This window comes from Temnothorax curvispinosus, unplaced genomic scaffold (assembly GCF_003070985.1).
Source record: "Temnothorax curvispinosus isolate PA1 unplaced genomic scaffold, ASM307098v1 QBEX01004104.1, whole genome shotgun sequence".
Taxonomy (NCBI): Eukaryota; Metazoa; Arthropoda; class Insecta; order Hymenoptera; family Formicidae; genus Temnothorax; species Temnothorax curvispinosus.
In genome coordinates, this window is record NW_020213884.1 from 168,081 (window position 1) to 190,235 (window position 22,155).

The following is a 22,155-nucleotide window of genomic DNA, read 5'->3' on the forward strand; positions in this document are numbered from 1 at the left end:
TAGTAAATTAAAAAATATGAACTTGCAGCGCCAACTTATTTCCGGTCAAAGAGAGAAGACTCAATTCCTCGTGTCCACGTTTTTATCGACTGAAGCAAATTCTCCGACCCTCCAGCTGCCATGACGCTTTTACCCCTTCTTTTTAACAAAAATAGAACCGATAGAAACACTAAGCCCTTTCAATCTCTAATCAGCCGATTAATGGTAACTATCGATATCGTTCGCAAAAATATACACTAGCGTTCGGTAAAATCTCACAAAGAACATGTAGCGCATCTTAGCTCGTTATATTTTCATAATCACGCACGGCAGTTGGAGACGTGGACATTGAATTAGCGCTTATAGCCGTCTGCCGCAATTTCCGCAATTACATAGCGCAAGTTGCGAAAGTTACAAAATTAGCGCGGTCGATACGCGACCGCTCGGACTTCACCGTTAATCCTCGTTTGCGGCCGGAAAAGAGTCTGTCGAGAGTTTATTCGTTTTGTAATATCGCGTAAAACCGCAGAAATTCCGATATTATTCTATTATATCAAAACTACGGCCAGAACGTGTACGAAAGAGCGTTTAATGATCAGTTAATGTTTTCAATCACTACACCATTTTTTATTTTTTCAAAAATGAAATAATAATAGAAATTATAATAATAATAATATCTTTAAGATTCGCGAATTGCTTAACGGATCGTGTGATGAATAACCAAATTTATTATGTAATTTATGTACATATTCAATATAATTTCTTTTTTCTTTCTTTTTTTATCGAATAAGTTTTTAGGTTTGGTTGGCTTTTGACCTTGTTATTATTTAATTATAAATTTTCTTTTTTCTTTAAAAAGGATACACGTTAAAGCCAAAGAAAACAGATATATTCAGCAGAGATAATAGAATAAATTCTATATATGTGCGTGTGTGTATACATCCGAGGTTAATTAATAATTATGCAGTACAAATACATATAGTCGAAGTTTCTGGCGTTATTTTTTTATTAAAAAAATTGAAATTAAAATTTTTTAATTTATATTTTTAATTTAAATTGTATTCTAATTATGATTTTTAAGAATTACAGTTATTTAAAGTTAAACGTTAAAATATGAGCAAAAATAATATCCATTCGAACTTTTGCTGTGGAAAATTTGAAATATTTTTACTAGAAATTCTTTTAAATTTAAAAACAACGTTTTTAAGCGTGAGTCAGAGAGAGAGGTCTAAACATGAAATTAAATATTTTTTTATATACATACGAGGGTAAGTCGTCAATAAATAAGTCGCAAAACTGGATAGAGACAATAATAATCAAAGTAACTTCCTGACATTTATTTCACTTTTCGACATAATCTTTGCGACTCATTTATTGACTTACCCTTGTACATATCTTCTTGTATCTTTGTGTGAAGAATTAATTCTAAGAAAAAATCATATAAAGATTAAACAACATTGATTAAGGAAATTATTTGTGTTCGCGCCGGTCGCGCGCAGATTTCTTGTCGCATAAAATAACGCGATAGTTGTTGCAGGTCGACCGTGAGAAAAAAGAAAAATTAAACACGTGGTTGTATGCGGCGTCAATAAGGTTGCATAAGGTCGTTTATTTATAAAGACGCTTAGAAAAATACAGGGCGGAAAGAGCCACATTTATTTATAGTTTCTCGCTTGTCCGTGATTATAAATAAATGATTCAAAGTATTTCAACTTGTAATATTGCTTGTCATAACTTAAAATTTACGAGCTCTGCAAGTCTTCACTTCTCGCGTTTCGCTTTTATGATTTTATTTTATTGTAGATGAAGAAGCAGCTATATAGATGATGATACACGTCGTATTTCAAGTTATCAATTTTAGAGTGTAGCAATAATGGGATTTGACATTACACGTGTCCATTTATCTGCAATAAAAATTTTAATAATGTTAGAGAACTGTTAAGTTCTGATATATAAGATATATTATGTTGCACCGTTATTCATTTTGAAATTGAAACCGATACTTTCAGAATTTAACGGCAGACACTAGATATCTTGTATTATCTTGTATAACTATAAAACACTTGTAAAGATCGCTTCTCTTTTATTGGAATAGCAAACGTCTCCTCAGTCTTCTAAAGATAAGCGAGAACAATTGCAGAAACTAAAAGATAATGTTCATTATATAAAGTGGAAAAATAATAATGTATTTATTGAGAATAATTCAATTTAGATAAGATTTCCTAATACACTCTTTATCTGCTTTGAAATTATAAAACGATAAGAAGCTAAAAAGTTTTGCTTTAATTTAAGAGAGAACGAAAAAATACCAAGGAAAAATACTAATCAAAAGGAAATTTTCTTGAAGAGGGTTCTTTTTCCAGAGAACAGTACTTTAAAAATTTCCATAAAATATTTACGGCGACGAAATTCAGCCATTTGTCAACCGAAAACTTCCCCGCGCTGCGTAAAATGGGGATTTAAGGAGGCACAATGAAGTCCGGACGTTATACGCCACGACGTCGAGATAAAAATTTATTCTGGTCTTAGCGGGAGTTTATTCCCAGTAAACATCGAAAGACATTTTTACGTATACTTTTATTTTAAAGTAATATACAAATGCTTTTGTATACGTTTCTTACGACGGGTTTTATTTATTCCAATCAGAAAGAGCGCATGCTCTTTAATAAATTGAAATTGGCTTATTTTCAAAGCGTATAATGAAATGGTTATGTACTGTATATCAGAATTTAGATTTCTCGAAAATGTGGTGGAACCATAATTTATTAGTGCTATATAATAGAGATAAAAATACTTAAATGTTAGCTTTTACTGATAACTAATAACACACTTATATATTATGCTCGCTCAATAAATTTAAATTTCTCTCAATAGATTATTTAGTGAGAAAAAAATTCGATGTATTGGGAGAGGGGAGTTTCTTCGATTTTTATTATTTATTGTATTTCTTCATCGTAGTTTTAAATTAATTGATTTTCCAACTGATTTTAATTTGACGTTTAGATCTTATTAAAAGAATAAAGAACTAACGTAAATTTCTCTCTTTTCCGTGTTGCAGAAGGCCAGATTGGCGCGTATCAGAATCGCGAAGGCGTCGAGCGGCGCCGCCTTCGTGAACAAAAAGAAGGCAGCGGAGGCGCGTTTGGCTGCTCAGGAGAGCGGACTGCACCTGGAAGAGTTTTACAAGGAGGAGGATATCTTCGAGCTGCAGCATCATCACCTACTTCGTTGCTTGGAGAAGACCACGGTAATTACTAACGCACCTGTCTAGTAACGACTGCATGTCCGCTTTTATACGGGAAGATTCTCCTCATTCGTTAAATCGCTTTGAAATCCTTAAAATCCCACCGATAAATTAGCTTTCTTAAACAGGGTACTTTATCTTCTATTTCTCGTTCTGATAATAAAAGAACTTAGGCAATGTTCTTTCTTCTTTTGGACATCTTTTAAAGTTAACACTGTAAAGAGAGAGATGCGTAAAAAGAAAAGATTATATATATACGATTTCTTAATGAAAGAGATTTTCTTTTTAAAGTATACGTTAGTTTTGATAATAATACAAGCATTGAATATGCTATATTTGTCGCGTTGTTTTTTAGTTAGGATTCTATTAGAATTAAATAATGTTGACAAGTTACATAACTATAGTATACCGGTATGCTCATCGGTATACAATGGCAATTTTATGAAAAGAAGAATGACATCGAAAGAGATTAAAAAGAAACTTCAAGATAATATAAAGGCTGCTTGCTATCATTATGCAGAGTTTTTCGACGTTTTGCATAAAGACTGGTGCGACGAAGATGGATTAATTAGCGAAATGATAATTAATCATTTATGAATGCAATGGTTCTCTCGCCGTGAACGATGACAAAAAACTCGTACAAAAACGCAAGACTATCTTTGAGCGTCCCCGTCATTATTCCCGCGCGAAGCGCGCGATAAAGCAACTTGCATCGTCGCGAATGCATCGTCGACACTTCCGTTTCTCGAGCGCCGAGAATTCAATGGGTACTCCGCCTGGCGAAAATCCGGCAGTCTGTTTCGTAGAGTATTGCGCGCCGAGTGCAGGCGCAGAGTAATTTGAATAAACCCTAGTTTCTCCCTCTGTCTCTCCCGGACGCTCCGTGCTCCGTCTAATTTTAGCCCTGGTGAGAGGTTGGTTGCGCGAGCCGAGGGTTGGTGCCTGCCGCGTATACGGAGTGTATAATCGTTATCGAGACCGAATACCAGCGGCCAACCCTCGTTTATGGAACCGCTGTTACAGAAACTGTGCTGTTATGAAATAGTACATGCGCGGGGTGTCACAGAGATCCCCGGACTTTTCGTGCAAACGCAGATAAGAAAGCCAGACAGCAAAGTTAGATAATAAATGAGACAATAAATATCAAAATAATCTTAATATGTTTTTTAAATTAAAAGAGAAAAATGAAGTATAACTACGTTAAATGAGATAAGATAGGATTCATATAATAAAATAAGAATTTTATGCATTACGAAAAGCATTAATAAAAAAGAAAATGGAAGCTGTGCAACAGAATTAATAGGAAAATTAAATAAATTTTTTAAAGAAAACTCGATTTAGCGTATTCGTAAAAGGATTTGCAGTTGCGGAAAAGGGCACCACTTTTCCGATATATCCTATTCAGGTTACATGTATGTGTATGTTTTTGCATAGAAATGCATACAGGCTTATGCGATTAAACCAACCGCGACGTGCGATTTATACGACGTATGTAGTGACAGTGCTGGGGTTGTACGAAATATGTAATATATACGAAAGGGAGAAATTAGTTTATTACGTTGAAAATGAGAAAAGGAGGTTATGACATATAGGATATATGAATAAGGATTGTGTAGGTCCTAATTTTATATAAAATCTGTTAGCATAAAGTGATAGTTAGAAGGCTTAGTTAAAATTTTATAGTTAAAATTTAAGAAGGAGAATATAGGTAGGCGTTTAGATAACAGTAGATAAAAGACTATGCGGAATTTATACTAATTAATTTTGTTTATTTTAGTAGTTTTATCTATAAAACCTAGTTTTCTCATTTGATGATATTTCGGCTATTATTTCGTGTAATTTTAACTCGGCAACATTGAAAAAATTAACTTATGATGTGATGTTTATATAATACAATTTTATTACAAGATTACTGTGTTTACGCGAGCGTTACTTCTATAGTAACTTACGATAATTCCTCTGCGTAAACGGAGATTTGTAGTAACTTACGATAATTCACTCGTTTAGGAGTGAATTATCGTAAGTTACTACAGAAGTAACGCTCGCGTAAACGTAGTATATGCAGAAGATACACATAGCTGAAGGAAAATACAAGACAATTCACAAAGGAAAAAAAGATGAAAGAAATACTAAACTTATCAACTTTCATTTTTTTATCTTATTGTAGAAATTTAGAATTAAACAAGATATCGTTACAATAAAGTTTTGGGAAGAAATCTTTAGTTGCAATAAAATCTGTAGTGGTCTAATCATTTTTTCATTAACGCTTTTAAGCACTTTCTAGGCAGCTATTATAGTTTTGCGCGAAGCTCTCTTATATTGTCTCGTCTTTTGGTTGAAGATATGGAGCTTCGAATATTGACCTTTCCCTCATGATGGGTTTATGTGATCTGTGTACCTTGATGTTGACAGAACAAAATGATCAAATACACGAGGTAACGTGTAAAGCAGTAGCCACACTACTATAACACAAGTTGCAGGAGTACAAACAACTTTGGAAATACAAATTCAGGAACTGACTAAATAGGTCGCAACACTTACTTCGCGTAGATAAGGATAATATATGTGACGCGGAGGGAGCTTGGCGGAGGGAAGATTTTTGTTTAAAGAACAGAACACGTGACAGATAAGCAGAAGATAAAAATATTTAATAAATGATTAATTAACCAAAGATATTAAAGTTAACGTGTAACAAGAAAAAGTGGGCTTTGACAATCAAACGCGGTTAATTGTGCGTGAGTTAATGCTATGTAACATTTACTAATTAATAATTTAATGCAAATTATAAATCGTATGTTTTGAATCTACTTTGAGCCGTCTTTAGGGACGCGGTGATAGATAAATTAAATAATCTCAAGCTTTCCGACAAGCATAAGGTGCGTATTTAAAAATTGAATGTACAAAGGTATAATTTTCAAGAGGAAATTCTGCCAGAAAAATCCTGCCAACGTTCATAGTCTGCAAAATGTTCAGATTAAAAATGCAAATTGGGACCAACCGACAAAGAGAAGTGACATTCACTCACCAAACCAAGTCCAGAGAACGTGAAATTGATAAACTGAAGTTTTGAGAAAGGACGGAAAATTAGATGATTTTTTAGCAGGTGTGGTTGATATAATCATTATAATCGAAACAATGATACAATCAGAGAACAAATCTGGTTCCAAATAACACTTGGTTTATTCGGCAGTCAACCATTGACTGAGGTCAAAGACGACACAGCGTACTAACTTAGTCTTAGTACGTACGGTAAAAAGCGTCGTAGGTGAAAAGAAAAGAAGAAAAAAGGGGATTTAAATTAATAGCAATAAAGTAATAAGAAATACAGAAATAAAAATTAACCTCCAATATAAATTAAATTTAGAGAATAACTAATTGAAATGTTTACAATAAAAGAGTGAACATAAACGTGCAACGCAAAAATATTACCCGCAATAGCGTATTCGGAGGATACGCGGAACGCAAAAATGCGTTATACACAATAAGTAATGCGTGAAACGCAAAATATATTACACACAAAACGCAAAATATTACACGCAAGTTACTGTATTCCGATTATACGTGAGCCACGACAATATTACACGCAATAAACGCCAACGTAAAGATCACACTTTACGCGAAAATTCTGACGCCACACGCAAGGAGCACCGGGCGCAATAATTAGATACGTACCGAGCAAATGTAATGTATATTCTCTCACGAATATTCGACCGGTATAGGCCACGTATACTGGAATAGCAACGACGGACACGCGATCACGAAGACAAATACAAGCGACTGTTGAGCCGATATGGAGATGGACCCTTATTAATGTATACAATAAGATAGCAACGGGCGGAGTATGTCAGACCCGATAGCAAGCAACAATAATACCGGAGTATTCACGACAAAATTAGAGATCATACGCGAATCTCTCAATAACTTAACGCGCGGATCTATACCAGATCGGGCGCGTTTCTCCAAAGAATACGGTACGCGACCATCCGCCCGCGCTATTCCCCGTTACCTGAAATACTCGGGATTGCTGGCCGTTTACAAGTTTCCTCGAGTCCTCGATCTTTCTGGTCCTCGCAGAACGTCTTTCTTCGCACACGATCAACCCAACAGTGAGATCCATTGATTTAGGGCAGATTTGCAATTCAGTAAGGATCATCCAGATTTTAATGCGATTCTTATCTTTTCTCGTAGTGGTTGGGGGGGGGGGGGGGAGGCGGAGTGTTATCTTAGCCAAACCTTTGAAGTCGTCATCAAACCTAGCAATATGATGCGCGTCTGAATAAACAGTGCCAGGGGCACATTTTTTAAAAACAGAATCAGCTACTACATAAAGATTCCTTGTCAACAGCCGGCACGGTATTGGCCATGCCGGTATCACGTACGTCGCAAGAGTTGTTCACGTGATCATCGCAAGGCAATTGCTCGTACCCAGATAGCAGAATGCGTCAAGACCATTGCACGTAACAAAGTTTTAGTTTTAATCGTAAGGCCGTAAGAAAATAGACCAATCACACTCGATTATTCTTCAAGCGCGAGAAAAATAATTGACTGTGATTGGTCTATTTTCTTACGGCCTTACGATTACAACTAAATTATTGTTACGTGCAATGGCCTTCAAATGATGTTATATTGCCGTCAAAGTGACATTTCTAACGACAACAATCCGTCACTTTGACTGCACTATTACGCCACTTGACGCCACCACTCTGCTATCTGGGTATCTAAAATCTATATATACTAATATTACCGTTACTAGGCAGGGTCGCTTTATTTATTAAAAGCTCGCGGCCCCGGCCTTTCCCGGATTTTTCCGTGGAGACGGCGTCTACAACCATCTCGTCCTCAGGTGTGCGAATGTCCGTATTGATGGTCAGGTTACGCCGCTTGTATAATTCCTCGTCCCTTTGTTGTTTCAGAGTGTGACTTCGGCGACTTCTAGTCACATTATGATCTGCATCCGTCAATTCATTAATCATAAAGTTCTTTGTAATATTATCAAATTTCTGCTTAGTTACAGTTGTTTTCAACTTCTTATGCACGTTATGGGAATCGTCATCTGAGGTGCGAAAGCTGTCACGTGTTGAGTGCGTGGCGGAAGGGTCCGGTAAATCCATTTCAATTTAAGTAGTAAAAATCAACGCTCTCCCTCTGAGAGGGGATAACATAGAATACGACAAAATTTCGGATGCATGCTCCATGCAAGGAAGCCTCTAAACGTTGGAGGAATGGGACCAATGACTATTACCATTGCACCGAAATTGGTCCTCGTACATGTGACGGCGTCGTAGAATAAAAATTTTAATTCGGCTTCTTTTATTTCCGTATCATCTTTGCCTGTTTATTTTTAAATAACGCATCGGATAAAGTATTGAAAGATCTTAAGTAATTGAACGCATAGGTGAAATAAATCGGAAACTAGTTTAACTCGACTGTCCTACTTTTTGTTACTGTATCGAAATGGTTGATAAATTGGATGTTTCTCGGGGCGATTTATAACATAATTGGACTTCGCATGTATACTATTTAAATTTCTGTGCTTACATAAACAATATATTAGTAGCTTCAAACTTAAAGAAAAAAATTATCTGAAGAAACTATTTACATGTCTAAACATACTTATACGGTATTCAGCTCAATCCAGCCGAGTGCACCTTTAGGATGAATTAAGTGGAATTTCTCAGCTATTTCGTCTCGATAGGAAGCACACAACCGCTGTAGAAAAAGTGGAATTAATACGCGACTTTCTGAGATTAAGCACTGTCAAACAGCAATTCCTGGGAACATTTAATTTTTATAAACGTTTTATCTCAGGAGAATTGGAGCAAACATTCAGCAATTGCAAAAACGATCTTTTTCGCCACTTTCTCACCACTTTGCTGGCACACCCAAATCCAGAAACAGAATTCATTCTTACAATTGTTATCTCAAAAATCGTAAGAACGGTACTGCAACTACAGTCACAAAAGGAATAGCTGCATTCCTGAGAAAAAAGCTTAATCGAACGCGAACTAAAACATAAACGTACAGCCGAGAATTATTGTTGAATAAGCACTAAAGGCAGTTAAATATTAAAAGCACACAGAGTGGATAGATGGATTTCACAATCTATAACGAATCACAAACCAATCATGTAAGCTTTCAACCAGACTCCACTATGCAGTTCGCTTCGACAGATTCGCCATTTAGAGTATATCGGTTAGTTTATAATTGACATTTGACATGTATTTGGAAAGGATAATATTGTGGCAGATACTCTCTTTCTCTCTCTCTCTCTCTCTCTCTCTCTTTCGAATTGAAGCGATCTATATAGTAATAAATTTCGAAGCTAGCCGAATCTCAAGGGAACAATGGCAGAGATAAAGATAACTCTACAGAACGAAAAAGCATTAAAACTTTCTGAAGGTACAAAAATATACTGGATACCAGGCAGCTATGAAGCTGCCACATTCTATTCTATTCTACCTTTGTTTCAAGCAACTGTATTATTTACTTGCAACTCTATCAATCTTTGTTACCTTTATTTTAGTTTTATGTTTTAGATTTTTACATTAAATTTACGAATTATGTTAGAAAGTGATAATAGCGATTAGTTTTTAAACAGAGGACATAATTGACATCAAATAAAGATTATTATTAAATTAAACATTCCGCGATTTATTCCTACTATTTTATTTTATTTAGAAGTTTTGAAAAATAATTTCGTAAAATAAATAATCAAGAGAGTAACGAAAATAACAAAAAGAAAGAAATGCTGCCTAGTCGTTCATTTTTTATAAATCAACGTGTCAGTAGGGCAACCTGCTACCTTTACCCTTTACATAGTAAGCTAAGTGCCAAGCATGTAAGCAGGTGGTAACCCCAGCCTGCTTCGTGCTGTTTTTGTTCCTTTGGGAATTTGCGCTGTGTGGCAGATAGGATATTTTGTAGATTAGGTAGAGAAACAAATACAATTACGCGCGATCGTATCGCCTGTGCAACATTATCAGTAAATTTACATTTCATACAAACGATAATTCAGCCTAAATTTGGAGAGACCTTTCGGCCTTTTACCGCATTATACATAATTAAATTTCTAGATAATCTTTTTATCAGTTTTTCAAGGTTTGCACATGATGACTTTAATACACGTGCCAACAGTTTCTTATTACCTTATTAAAAATAATATGAAATATTCAGTATTAATAATTATAAAGCTAATTTTATATAAAAACCATATAATCGTGTAATTTAGGAAAAGCTATATTTGTTAGATTTATCGATTTAGTCGTGTGATTGATAAATTAAACATTTTGTCTACGATATGTTCAGTGAAGTAATTTGATTGAAAATCGTGTGATTTTCCGAAAATTCCAATCGACGTTCGAGAGTGGTCGCAAATATTTAACCATTTACATACGCTAGAATGTTTGCATTTACTCTGACCTGGTCTTGACAGACAGATCAACGTTATATATAGTTAATTCCATCATTAAGTGATATTTCCGTTGTTGCGATGACAGCGATGCCTGATGATGGACGCTTTCCATGTTGTAAATGATGACGTCGCGGGGCGCTTCGAGGTCGCGTTTCCGATCGATTCGTTGTTCACGCTCGTTTACGAAGCTGGCGAATCTTTGACCCCGAGCTCCGGGTTTCGCGCACAAATCGTGGTGAATTTCTCCCAAGAGTGCAACGCTCGCGTGACGCTCGACACGAGGATGTTTTCTCGAGAAAATGAAGGTTTTCCTGCTGATCAAAGAACGACGTGGACGAAACCGCTGACCGAGCGTGACGTGAAACTCGAGCAGGAATTTCGTAATTGAATGTGGAACTGTAGTTTGTGTAAACCTAATCATGTGTTTCCGAAGAGTGACAATTAAATTAGGTACAACACAGCTTCATTTTATAGTATAAGTAAGACGATTGTACACGAAAAAAAAATTGTATTAACAGCATCAGTGTAATTGAGATAAAATCTGTGCAAAATCCATATTAATGAACAAAAAACATTAGATAGTTGTCTTAATAATTTAAATATTTGGTCCAATAATATCCAGTTGAATTAACTATTTGTGGCAGGCTGTGACGTCGACGTTTAATTGAAGTAACTTCTTTTTTTAAATTAAACAGCATTTTTTTTGTGTATGCAATACTATATTTGATATAATCCTTCTTAGAAAATTTTTTAGAGCTCAGTTTTTGTTTAGATCAAAGCTCTAATGTTGAAACTTGAGGAACATACTTAATTATATAAGTGTGGTTTTGAATTTGAGAGCAAATTTTCTTAAAATACGTAAAAAAAAGCTCGATATTTCTATCAAGAGATACATGGTAATGTCTTGCGCCATTTATATTACATGACATTTTTATTATAAAACACAATAAATTCTTTAATAAGTATTTTGATAAAGATGTAAAACATGGCCACATATTGATATAATGTCAATAATATCAAAAAGTTTTAAAGCTGCAAGTTTCAATTTAAATTAGAGACTTAACTCTAAGTCGTTTCTATTTTATATATTGAAACTTACAGAATATCGGCGATGTAAACTCCAGAGCTGCTAGTGAATAACAAATTGCAGCTTTTAATTAATTTAAAAGACGGCTCTTATTTTAATAAAAAATAGATTTAAAACTTAATTAATAACGAGAATACTTAAAATTGAGAAGCGGAACGTTGCAATGATAGAATATGCTTTAATTTTTGCAAAGATTAGTTTCAATCAAATCTAGATTTATTAAAATACTATTCCTATTATTTACACATTTTCTATAATAAGTAATGCATTTATACGGAAAGAAATGGCGCATTATAAAACCAAGTTATTCGAATAAAATTGTATTTTTACATCAAATTAAACACTTATATGAGAAAGTACGTTTTTTTTTGTTATCAACATCAAGACATTTGGATAATTAAATGGAAATTATTATCGAATGTATTTCAATTATATCGACTTAACTGGCCAAAAAGTACAAATCACGACGTTTCAGCCCTTGGTTTGGGCCCTTTTTAAGTGTAAACTAAATCATTTGTAAGAATCGTCGTTGAAATCACAAGACATTCGTAATGTATGAAATTATTGCAGAAAGATCATAAAAGGTGTCTTGTGTGTCCAATAATAAAATATACATAGTCACTTATAAACTTGTATCTATAAGGGTGGCTAGAGAAAAAATTGGTGTATCTTCCCGAGAATATTTCCTGTACCAATTTGTGATGAGTTTGTCTTCCTCTCTAATAACTATTGTATCTAAAAAAGAGATGGAGCCGTTAACTTCTTTCTCGTATGTAAATTGCAATCTAGGGTGATAGTCGTTAAAAACCTCGAGGATCACGTCCATTTTCGAACGTGGTATTATTATTACTACTTATAGGAAATTATTATTACAGTTAAATATTTTTTATTGAAGCAAAAGGCAAGAGGAGAAGACAAGTGAGAGAGAAGAATTTTTAATGGAACATTTTACGCGAAATATTATAGAAACGTCCGCTTAGAATTGAATATTCTCACCTAGGTTCGTACAGACGCGTCGTGCGCCATAACTATGTGCTTTCGCGAAATGCATACTAGATGCGCGCCGCTTTACGTCATCGTGCCGCCAGCGTACAAACGAAGGTATTTCGGGAATCCAACCGGGGGTAGAGTTGCCTCTCTTCTTCGGATATTCCGCCGGAATCATTGTACTACTCATGCGAATTTGCATTGTTATACATGAAGAGCGTGCCACGGTTGGGTAAGGTGGTAAGATGTCTGGCCAATTAATATTTCAATTGACAATTTGCAGATCATTCTCTTTGTGAATACCAAATGCACACAGAGAGCTATTCGCAGTCAATGATTTCCACTTTGCGGTTTATCAACGTCATGCCGGATATTTTCACATGATCTTATGAATTTTATAAAAATATTATTACGTGTTAAATCATTATTTTCTCGCTGTACAATCGAGCTTTCATTATATAGACAATTCGATTATTAGCGAGGGGTATCATCGTTACTTTAATGAAGTAGATGTAAAGAATAAAATAATGTGATGTGTTAAAAAGCAAGAGGGGAGATTTTCTACGTCCTATTTTAAAAATTTACATATTATTTAAATTTAAAACTAAAGACGTAGACGCCTACGATTGATCGCATCTGACGAAGACGAAGGGAAATGTCTGTAAGGCGAGACCAAGATGAAATAAAATATAATATTGTGTGTAGTAGCATCGAGTTTCTCCTAATTTTGATGACTTTTAGATTTATTTGATACGTCTTAATGAAGATTGCTTCAATTGTTATCATATCCATATTATTCTCATCTCATTTCTATATTTTATTTCATCTTGGTCTCGCCTTACAGACATTTCCCTTCGTCTTCGTCGGATGCGGCCAATCGTAGGCGTCTTCGGGTCGGCGTATTGATTTCTTCCGGGTCGTGGTCGTAGGCACGATTAGATCATAGACGCAGCGTGTAAAACGTCATTATCGTGACTAATTGTAGTCCGTCACGGTGTTGAAGAGATATTCGACATAGCAATTGGTCTGTTCACTTTGAACAATGTAATCGCATAAGCGATTATAGGATGAAAAGCATTGGCGATGTAGGAAAAGTTAAAGAGATGGAACAGTTGTAAAATTCGAAGAGACTGAAGAAACATTGGAAATGGGAACGGGTTACTTTCGATTTTGCAACTTCGCGAAAGCATCGTGAAGAAAAGGAAGGTTTTGTGGCTTTCTTTGAGCATAATTAATATGCCATGGTGATTTCAATAATATAATTAAATGGTTGGTACACGGTTGGTTCTTTAGATAGGAGGTCGGTTCTTGTAGAGAGGAGTAAAATTTGCTCGAGGGAGATATAATAATAATAATCTCCGGTTGAAACGAGCGCGTTCACAAATCGTGGCTGTTGAATCGAAATCGGCGGGAAGGAGGGGGATTGAATAAATATGTAGCAGGGACTCTTGGAAGAGATCATGTAAATGGAGGAAATTAATATCGGCGTTTGTGCAAAGAAGTGTATTAATTATTCTGAATGAAATAAAATGGGATAAAAAGAATATTTTCTTACGCGAGGGATTGCAAAGGGGCAGCGACGGGTCAAGTGAAACATGTATTAGATGAATTAATTTCGCCAAATAATAGCTGAGTATAAATTGTGGTCTTTTATGAAATATTCAAAGCTCAATTGGACGAAGTTGTACAATAAGGAAGGAGCCAAGTCCCATTTTCGTAATTTTTAGTTCTGCATTGCAAAGTGGTCATGAAGGACTGAAGATTTTCTAAAAACGCACACAACAAATGGAATTGCACTTGAGGAAGATAAGATAAATTTTATTGTGTAGTCCGGTCATTATATTTGAGATAACGTTGGCACGGAATTTTATTTCTAATATTTCGCGAAATTTATTTTAGCGGGCAAGATTTTGGAGTTGGTTCCGCATTGCAGAACTTGCGTCCAATTAATATTCAACACGTTTTGAGGAATCGTTATAGAATGACATTTTCTATCAGGATTTAAAAAAATGTTATCAAAAAGTCATTGTAATTTTGCAGATAAATTGGTTTATACGAAGAAAATGTTGGTCCCCTGACAATCTGTAAAATTTTGCAAAAAGCCAAATGTCATTTTAACTGAAAAGAGATATATGGTTTAATTAGTATTTGACATTTCGGAAAATTGCTGCGGTAAAATGTTTTCTGGTTGGGTTGGGGAAAAAGAATTTCGCGCGTGTTCCGCTCATTAAATCTTTAGAGGGTTTCTCATCGCGCGCGTTCCACGGAATAGCACACATCCCTCGTCCAAATGTCTGTCCGAAACTAACCCCCCCCCCCTCCTCAAGAAGGGAGGAGGCAGAACACAATGTGGTGGGTTCGCAGTTACGTATGCATTACCGCCGAAAAGGGTGACGCACGTGGGCGCTCCTGAATTTAATATCGGCCAACTGGAAACAAAGCCTTCGAAAAAGGTGGAAGGTTGAGTATACAGATGGAAGGATATGAGACTGGAGAGTATCAGGACTCGCAGAGTGAAGCGAATAAAATCTATTTGACTGTCGCAGACGTGACCTGACGGAATCCTTTCGGGTCGCTACGTTTCGTGTCAGACGTTGCGATACTTGTGACCGTAAAGAACCTACTACAGCAAATTAAGATCCGCAATATTGCGTGACAATTCGTCACTTACATGTCTGTGTAATAATTTTGTTTATATTAACATCTTATTGATACATTTGAAACCATTAAATGATTGCTGGAAGATCGGATGTCTAAATTTTGTGGAAAAATAAGATGGACAATTAAACCATTAACGAAGAAGTGATTTCTCTATTTAAATGGCGTTTTGACGTAATAATAAATGAGTGTATTTTATAAAATACATTATTACAATATCCGCACAGAAAAAAAAAAGTGTTAAATCAAGACTTATATTCTTGTATATAAGTAAGAATGGCAAGAATCTATAATCTTCTTATAAGAACTTCAACTTTTGTTTTAACTTTCTTTTCTTGATTAAACTATATAAGTACCTTTATTCAAACAAGTTTTCTTCGTTTAACGCAATTTATATCTCACTTCAAGATTATAGATTCTTACTTATATATACAAGAATATAAGTATTGATTTAACACTTTTTTTTCTGTGCATTAAAACTATTTTATCACGGTTTTTTAAATCAAACATTGTCGATTACTTTTTCTATGTTTCGGCGAATTTTCGAAATTTATCATTTTTTTTTTTAAACATTAAAGTTGTATAGAATTTATTCCATCTTAAATTGTACAGAGTTTACCCCTTTTAGAATCTCAGTGTTTTCGTTGAGAAATATGAGACTAGAATCCGTAGTTAACATGCTACATACCCGAACGTGTCGCTCTTGATTATCTTGATGAATCCGACAATCGGTCTAGTTCGTCAAACGGCCAATGTCTGATATGTAGTACGTCGGGGTTGCGGCCGACATCGACGTATGTGCAGCGGTCATTCCGTTGATTCCGCAGTCACCGTGGTATTTAGACAATGCATGCCCGCAATTCCGTTGCTGTACTTCTGGCAGCGTGTTTATTCTCGATCGCAATTCTGTACCTCGAGGCGGAATGTTATGTAAAATATCACGTCGATTAAGACTCGCTCGTTTGTACCGTTGCAGTTGGGTATACCATAGGTGTTTTTACCCGTTATTACTTTAATTCACACTTTAATTCACAGTTTACTTATTACATATGTTTATATGCGGATATTTGTAACAAATATAAATTAAATATTGAATTTTTTATGTTTCCCTTACAGAAAAGTATTACTGACTAAATACTTAAAATCTCAGTGATTTAATACTGTCAATATTTATTTGGGAAATACTGGGAAAATACTGGTAGTGATAAATATTATAGGTAGTGATTAATACTACACAGAACTACTGGTGCTTAGTATTGAATTACTCACCGATATTTCGATTTCCGATATTTACCCGGCATAAAAAAAAATTATTTTTTTTCGAAATTTTATTACTATTTTATAACTGTTTCTTAAGATGCAGTCTATAATTATAAATATTTTCTCGTATTTGAAAAACACACTTACCTTGGTGGGATCGAACTCGGGACCTCTGGATCGTGAGCCAATTGCCTTACGTGGTAGACTACTTCATAATTTGATGTAAGTGTTATATATAGTCTACATGTGTCATAACCAGCGCAAATATTTAATTTTTCAAAAATCATCTTAAGAAACAAATTCAGTTTAAAAAGAGTAATAAAATTTTGAATTGGATATTAAAATGATATTCTCAGTACTATTTCAAAACTTGTACACTTTTATATCACGACGAATTAGTACAGACCTTCATATAAAATGTATTTGTGCCTTACTTTTATCTCTTTTCCTTAATATTATCAGGAATTACCCATTATAATATTTCTATACAAATTGTAGTACTGGTCAGTGATTAATTTCACATGGAATATTCAGTTCAGTACTTGAATATTAATATTAAAATACTGGCCAGTGATTTATTACACATGGAATCCTTGGTTTAGTACTTCAGTACTAACATTGAAATACTCATCAGTAATTCAACACAAGTATTTATTACACAAGTATTTTTTACCTAGTATTAAATGCTTTCTCATCAGAAATTTAATACTAAGTATTCAATACTCGTCCTGTATTAAATACTACTTTCATAAATTACTTACCAGTAATAAAATACTATGCAATACTTGAATCACAGTGATTCAAGTACTAATAAATACTTAATTTTAGTATTATTAATACACAAAATAAGTATTTATTACTAACCAGCTAGTAATACTTTTTTGTAAGGGTTATTGGTGATAATGCACAATTTACATTGGGTTATAATAAATATAAAAGTAAAATAAAAAGCAGAAAAGAACACACACATACACGCACAATATTTAAACACTTTTATGCTGCGACATCCAATTCCAATCATTAACAATTATATTATTATAACTGGTATATTTCAATTAATTTCCCGCTAATAACTGCCGCGCGCATTGCATCGATACAATGCATGCAATGCCATGTTTCTTCATCAACAAGCCGAAACCAGAACTTACGATCCGATATATTCCCAATGTGTCTCGTGTAACATATAAAATCATAAAAATTATTAAATATTTTTTATCCATATGAGTATACAAAGCCGTTATCTGATCCGATATAGTCATGTACCATACTAAAGTGCCGATCTTTATAGCCCCTTTTACACGTAAATAGCCTTTTTTGTGTTACGATACAACAATCGTGTTGTTTCACATAACTTCATAGCGGTAAGTGATTTTACGCACAGACGTGCGAGGGACACATTAGAGCAAATAGCACTCTTTCAAGAAAGTGCAGGTGTCTACGGCGTTATATCCGTTCCCGACGAAACATTGCGGGGAACGATACCTTTTATGTGAGCGGATATAAAAGGGACCATTAGCTTCTCTTATGGTATTCAGTGACGCTCTAATACTCTAAAAGCAGCTAAATCTCGCGTACGACAAAGAAATACGCGGCCATAAATATGCATTGTACGATAAATTTGAGTTTGATATAAATAAATGCAGTATATAAATTAAGCTCCCTTACTGTGCTACATGTTTTATAAGATTGTAAAAAATTTTACTAAAAGAAGGAACCTGATAAAAAAAGATCTTCTTTTTCTTTCTTTTTTTCTTTCTTTTTGAACATCAGGCTTGAGCCTGTCTCATCAATAAGACCGAGGTCATTGCTGATATTGTGAGAATTTATTCGTTTTACTCCGGATATACTGCTAACCTTGCTCACAAACCCTCCTTTAAGATTCTGAACATCAAATAGAGGGATTTTCATGGAAAATGGAAAGGGGGTATACATAGCAGTTGCCAGTTGCCGACGGAGCTCAACTTTTTCGCACAAGAGTCCCCTCGTTAATTTCTCATGCAGAGGGATACCGTTTGGAATATTAAAATTTCTGTGGACTCGAGCCGGTTATCTTCGTGGTTACGAGTGGCGTTTTGCCACTAGATCAGCCTGCCATCTAAAAAAAAATAAAAGGATTTGTATCTATAGTTTGAAAGAAGCTGGAGGATAATCTCCATGTTCCACATTCGCACAACGTAATTACACACATTAATATATAGTTGTTATAAAAAATTATTTAAAAGTAATAATTTTAGAGATGCATTATATGAGATCAATTCTGCAGGAGTCATAACTGTATCCTCTTACAATTTTCAATACAATGCAAGTGTAGAGAGGATTCAAGGATGCGCAATTTTCCGAACGATCGTTGAGAGCTACGTGCCGATCTGCCCTTTCGCGAAGCAAGGAATCGCATGAGTATGTCAAAATGTCGCTATGATCGTAAAATTGCGAAGTATGGCAGGTCACGATACCGCGTTGAGTTATTTACGAGGCAACGTGGCAGTTACTGATTTACGAACACCGATCATGGGTTGTGTCGTGTCGAGAATGTACCTATACCCTTGCCGCGTCTTACAGTTTCTAATCCGTCATTGCTGGATTATGACGTCAGAAGTAAAAAATCGTCCGTAATTTATTATTGTATAGGCGTTTGAAATAAATTTGTTATTTGCGTGTTGTCACTCATACTCGAACACATTTGTAAAATTCGCTACTGACTCCCTCCGTACAAAGTCAAAAACCACCTCATCACTGGCCCGTTCAATGGATAGAGGATGACTTGACGTGGGAAGAGAGGAGAATAAAGTGGAAGCTAAATGTAATTTTATTGATTAGAACGTTCTGATGAAGACCAAGTAGGTCGAAACGTAAATGAATGTCATTGTATACATATATTTTTATTAAGTTTTATTTCTAAACTAACATCTAAAAATTTCTTTTGCTCGAATTTTGGCCGTTTAACCTTCCTTCAGCATAGTAAGTAAATATAGAAATTAAATTATATGATTATTTGTAAAATGATACCTAATACATCTTTAAATATTTTGCGCAATTTAATTTGATTAAACGCAAGTAATTGCGCGTGATAAACTTATGCGTCTACTATCAGATAAGAATTTACGATTTTTTGCTTCTAACGTTACAATTTAACACGGCTGCAGTGATGAATGAGGAGTCTTAAGATTGATTTATGTAAAAAAATCTCGCTTATGGATGAATGCGTTAAAAGTAAAATGACACGCGGAAGAAAATTCGAGGGTGTGCACTCGCTCTATTCGAAAGTCTGAACCTCGAGATACATATTTCACGTTAATTGTTCGTCCATCAGTATCAGGGATCGGCAAAAATTTCGAGGAATCGATCGGCCCGTCGCACTGGCGCATCCGACCCATCCATCTTTCTGCGATACCGTCATTAGCGGGCGCTCCCTTTCGCGCGATATCCGCGCGAACAATGTGATACCTACGTGCAGGAGCGTACTAGCGAGCTCTCTTGAGAAAATAACAGGGGAGATGACGTCTTTTATTGGACCGATATCTCGTGCCCCATGAAGGCTCCTCGTTTTATCCTTATGCTCGGTTACCCCTCGAGGATGTGGTAAAGACGCGATAAGGACGAGTCTAATCTGGCCTTTACCGAGGGGCAGCAGGGAAGATCTTTGCCGATGGAATATGGGCCGATCTTGTGGGTGAATAACTCTCAAGCTGCATCGGATAGAGGCCGAAAGAGGCTATTTAAATCCTTGAATCTCTCAGGTTTAGAGAAATCTTGTAGCAAGATGAAGAATTTTTGTTTTATGTATATGTACACATCAAATGGTATGATTTCTTTATAATTTACGCTATCAAGGAGTATAAAATATAGAAGCTGACCTTATAAAATAATTAAAACGCTTATACAAAAGATTATAGACAAAATTACATCAATTTGATGTTTGAATTCGCGATTCTGTGAGTCCTATGACACAGGTATAGGGATATCCAACGGATAAAACAAGTAGTCAGTAGCGTAGTAATAAGTAGAGCAGCAGTTTATAGTTTTTAATTAAGCCGTTAATGATTTTAAGATTAAATAAAAGTCAATGAGTAACGATTAGATTGAAACAAACAAAATGACAAGAAGTAAAATTAATTAGTAATATAGAGAACTTAAAATAATGATCAACGAAACATAATTAAGAAAAATAGATATTTAACTGTTTGCCAATTAGCTTCCTATAACAGTACTTAAGACTAATTGAAATTCAATGTTCTCCTTAATTTCTGTATATGCAAATTTATTTTTACTAATTATAGAATATTTTATTCCAAAAATTTTCAGCAAAAAAAATTTTAATAATTTACAATCGAATAATTCATATTGTAAAATTATTTGGAGTAAATTTTGCGCGCAGGTCGTCAACGATAATCTCGCGTGTTTCTGTTGTATAAATCACTGCTGACTGCTGACTCTTGCATCGGGATTAGAATACGCCTGGTTCAAACGATGAGGGCTTTGCGAGGACAAATCGCGTCCTTCCGGAAGGTCTACGCGTTGAAATACGGACAGTCTCTCGCGAGTAATCCTGTAGTTTTCCAAGATCGAGTTCGCTCGAATGCGAGCCATCTGTAGCATTGAAAGCCGTGCATGGCTCCTTCGGGAATTCTTCGAAAAGCTGACAAAGCCGTTCTACAACGCGATATCTTTTTGCATAACTATGATATCAATACTTTATGTCGACATAATAAGCCAGTAAATGTTGCTTGCATCTCTTTTTTTTCTTTTACATTATATTCTTTTATTATATCAACTATATACAGTTTATTTATTGTTATATAATAGCACATATAATAAATACAGAATTTTCGATTATGTAATCGATATTCCATGTTTCTTTATGTCACTACAACACTGTAATGCTTTTTATCTCTCATCAGTTTTACACATAAATATTTTATATACAATAGTTATTTGTGTAACAAGTGCTGTAAGATGAAAATTCACGGGTGCGGAGTTGACGCACGAGCCTTCGGCCCGCACCCGTGAATTTTCATCTTTACGCACGGCTTGCACACCCTATTTTATGTTGCAAGTGCGTGGAAAGTGGTCTATCACGCACGCGTAGCGTGCGTAATGGGCCACTTTCCATGCACGTGTTACATAAAATATATAATTGCATTCTTACAACGCCAATCTATTAGCGAAACGATCTTAGTCAATTAATTATGCAAAACGGCAAAGGAACCGTTATCGCGATCGCGATCGTCATTTATCGCATGGTGAAAAGCTTTTGCCAGTTTACACGGACCTTGTCGAGTTGCTCGGACGCGTTTATCGCAAAAGCAATCGAGGCGCTGCTCCATTCTGTACGAGCAATATTCCTTCGCGCAGCGCCCAAGAACGCGACGTTCACTCGAGCGACATTGAGATCACTCGATAACCTCTCGTTTTCCGAGCATCGTCCCCGAGGATTTCCTCAAGGCATTCCGTTTCTTACGCGGATCACAGAATCCCTCGCGTATATGTATATATATATATATATATATATATATATATATATATATATAT

At 35.2% G+C, this 22,155-nt stretch overlaps 1 protein-coding gene across 9 annotated transcripts in view; it reads left to right on the top strand.

Annotated features, from left to right (window-relative positions):
* Window positions 1-22,155, top strand: part of LOC112453171 (potassium voltage-gated channel protein Shal) — a 193,360-nt gene that overhangs the window by 115,111 nt on the left and 56,094 nt on the right. For all 9 annotated transcript variants that reach the window (XM_025013773.1, XM_025013771.1, XM_025013770.1 and 6 more), the window contains exon 3: window positions 3,038-3,226. In XM_025013773.1, the coding sequence (XP_024869541.1) occupies window positions 3,038-3,226 (189 nt within the window). The remainder of the gene's footprint in view (window positions 1-3,037; window positions 3,227-22,155) is intronic.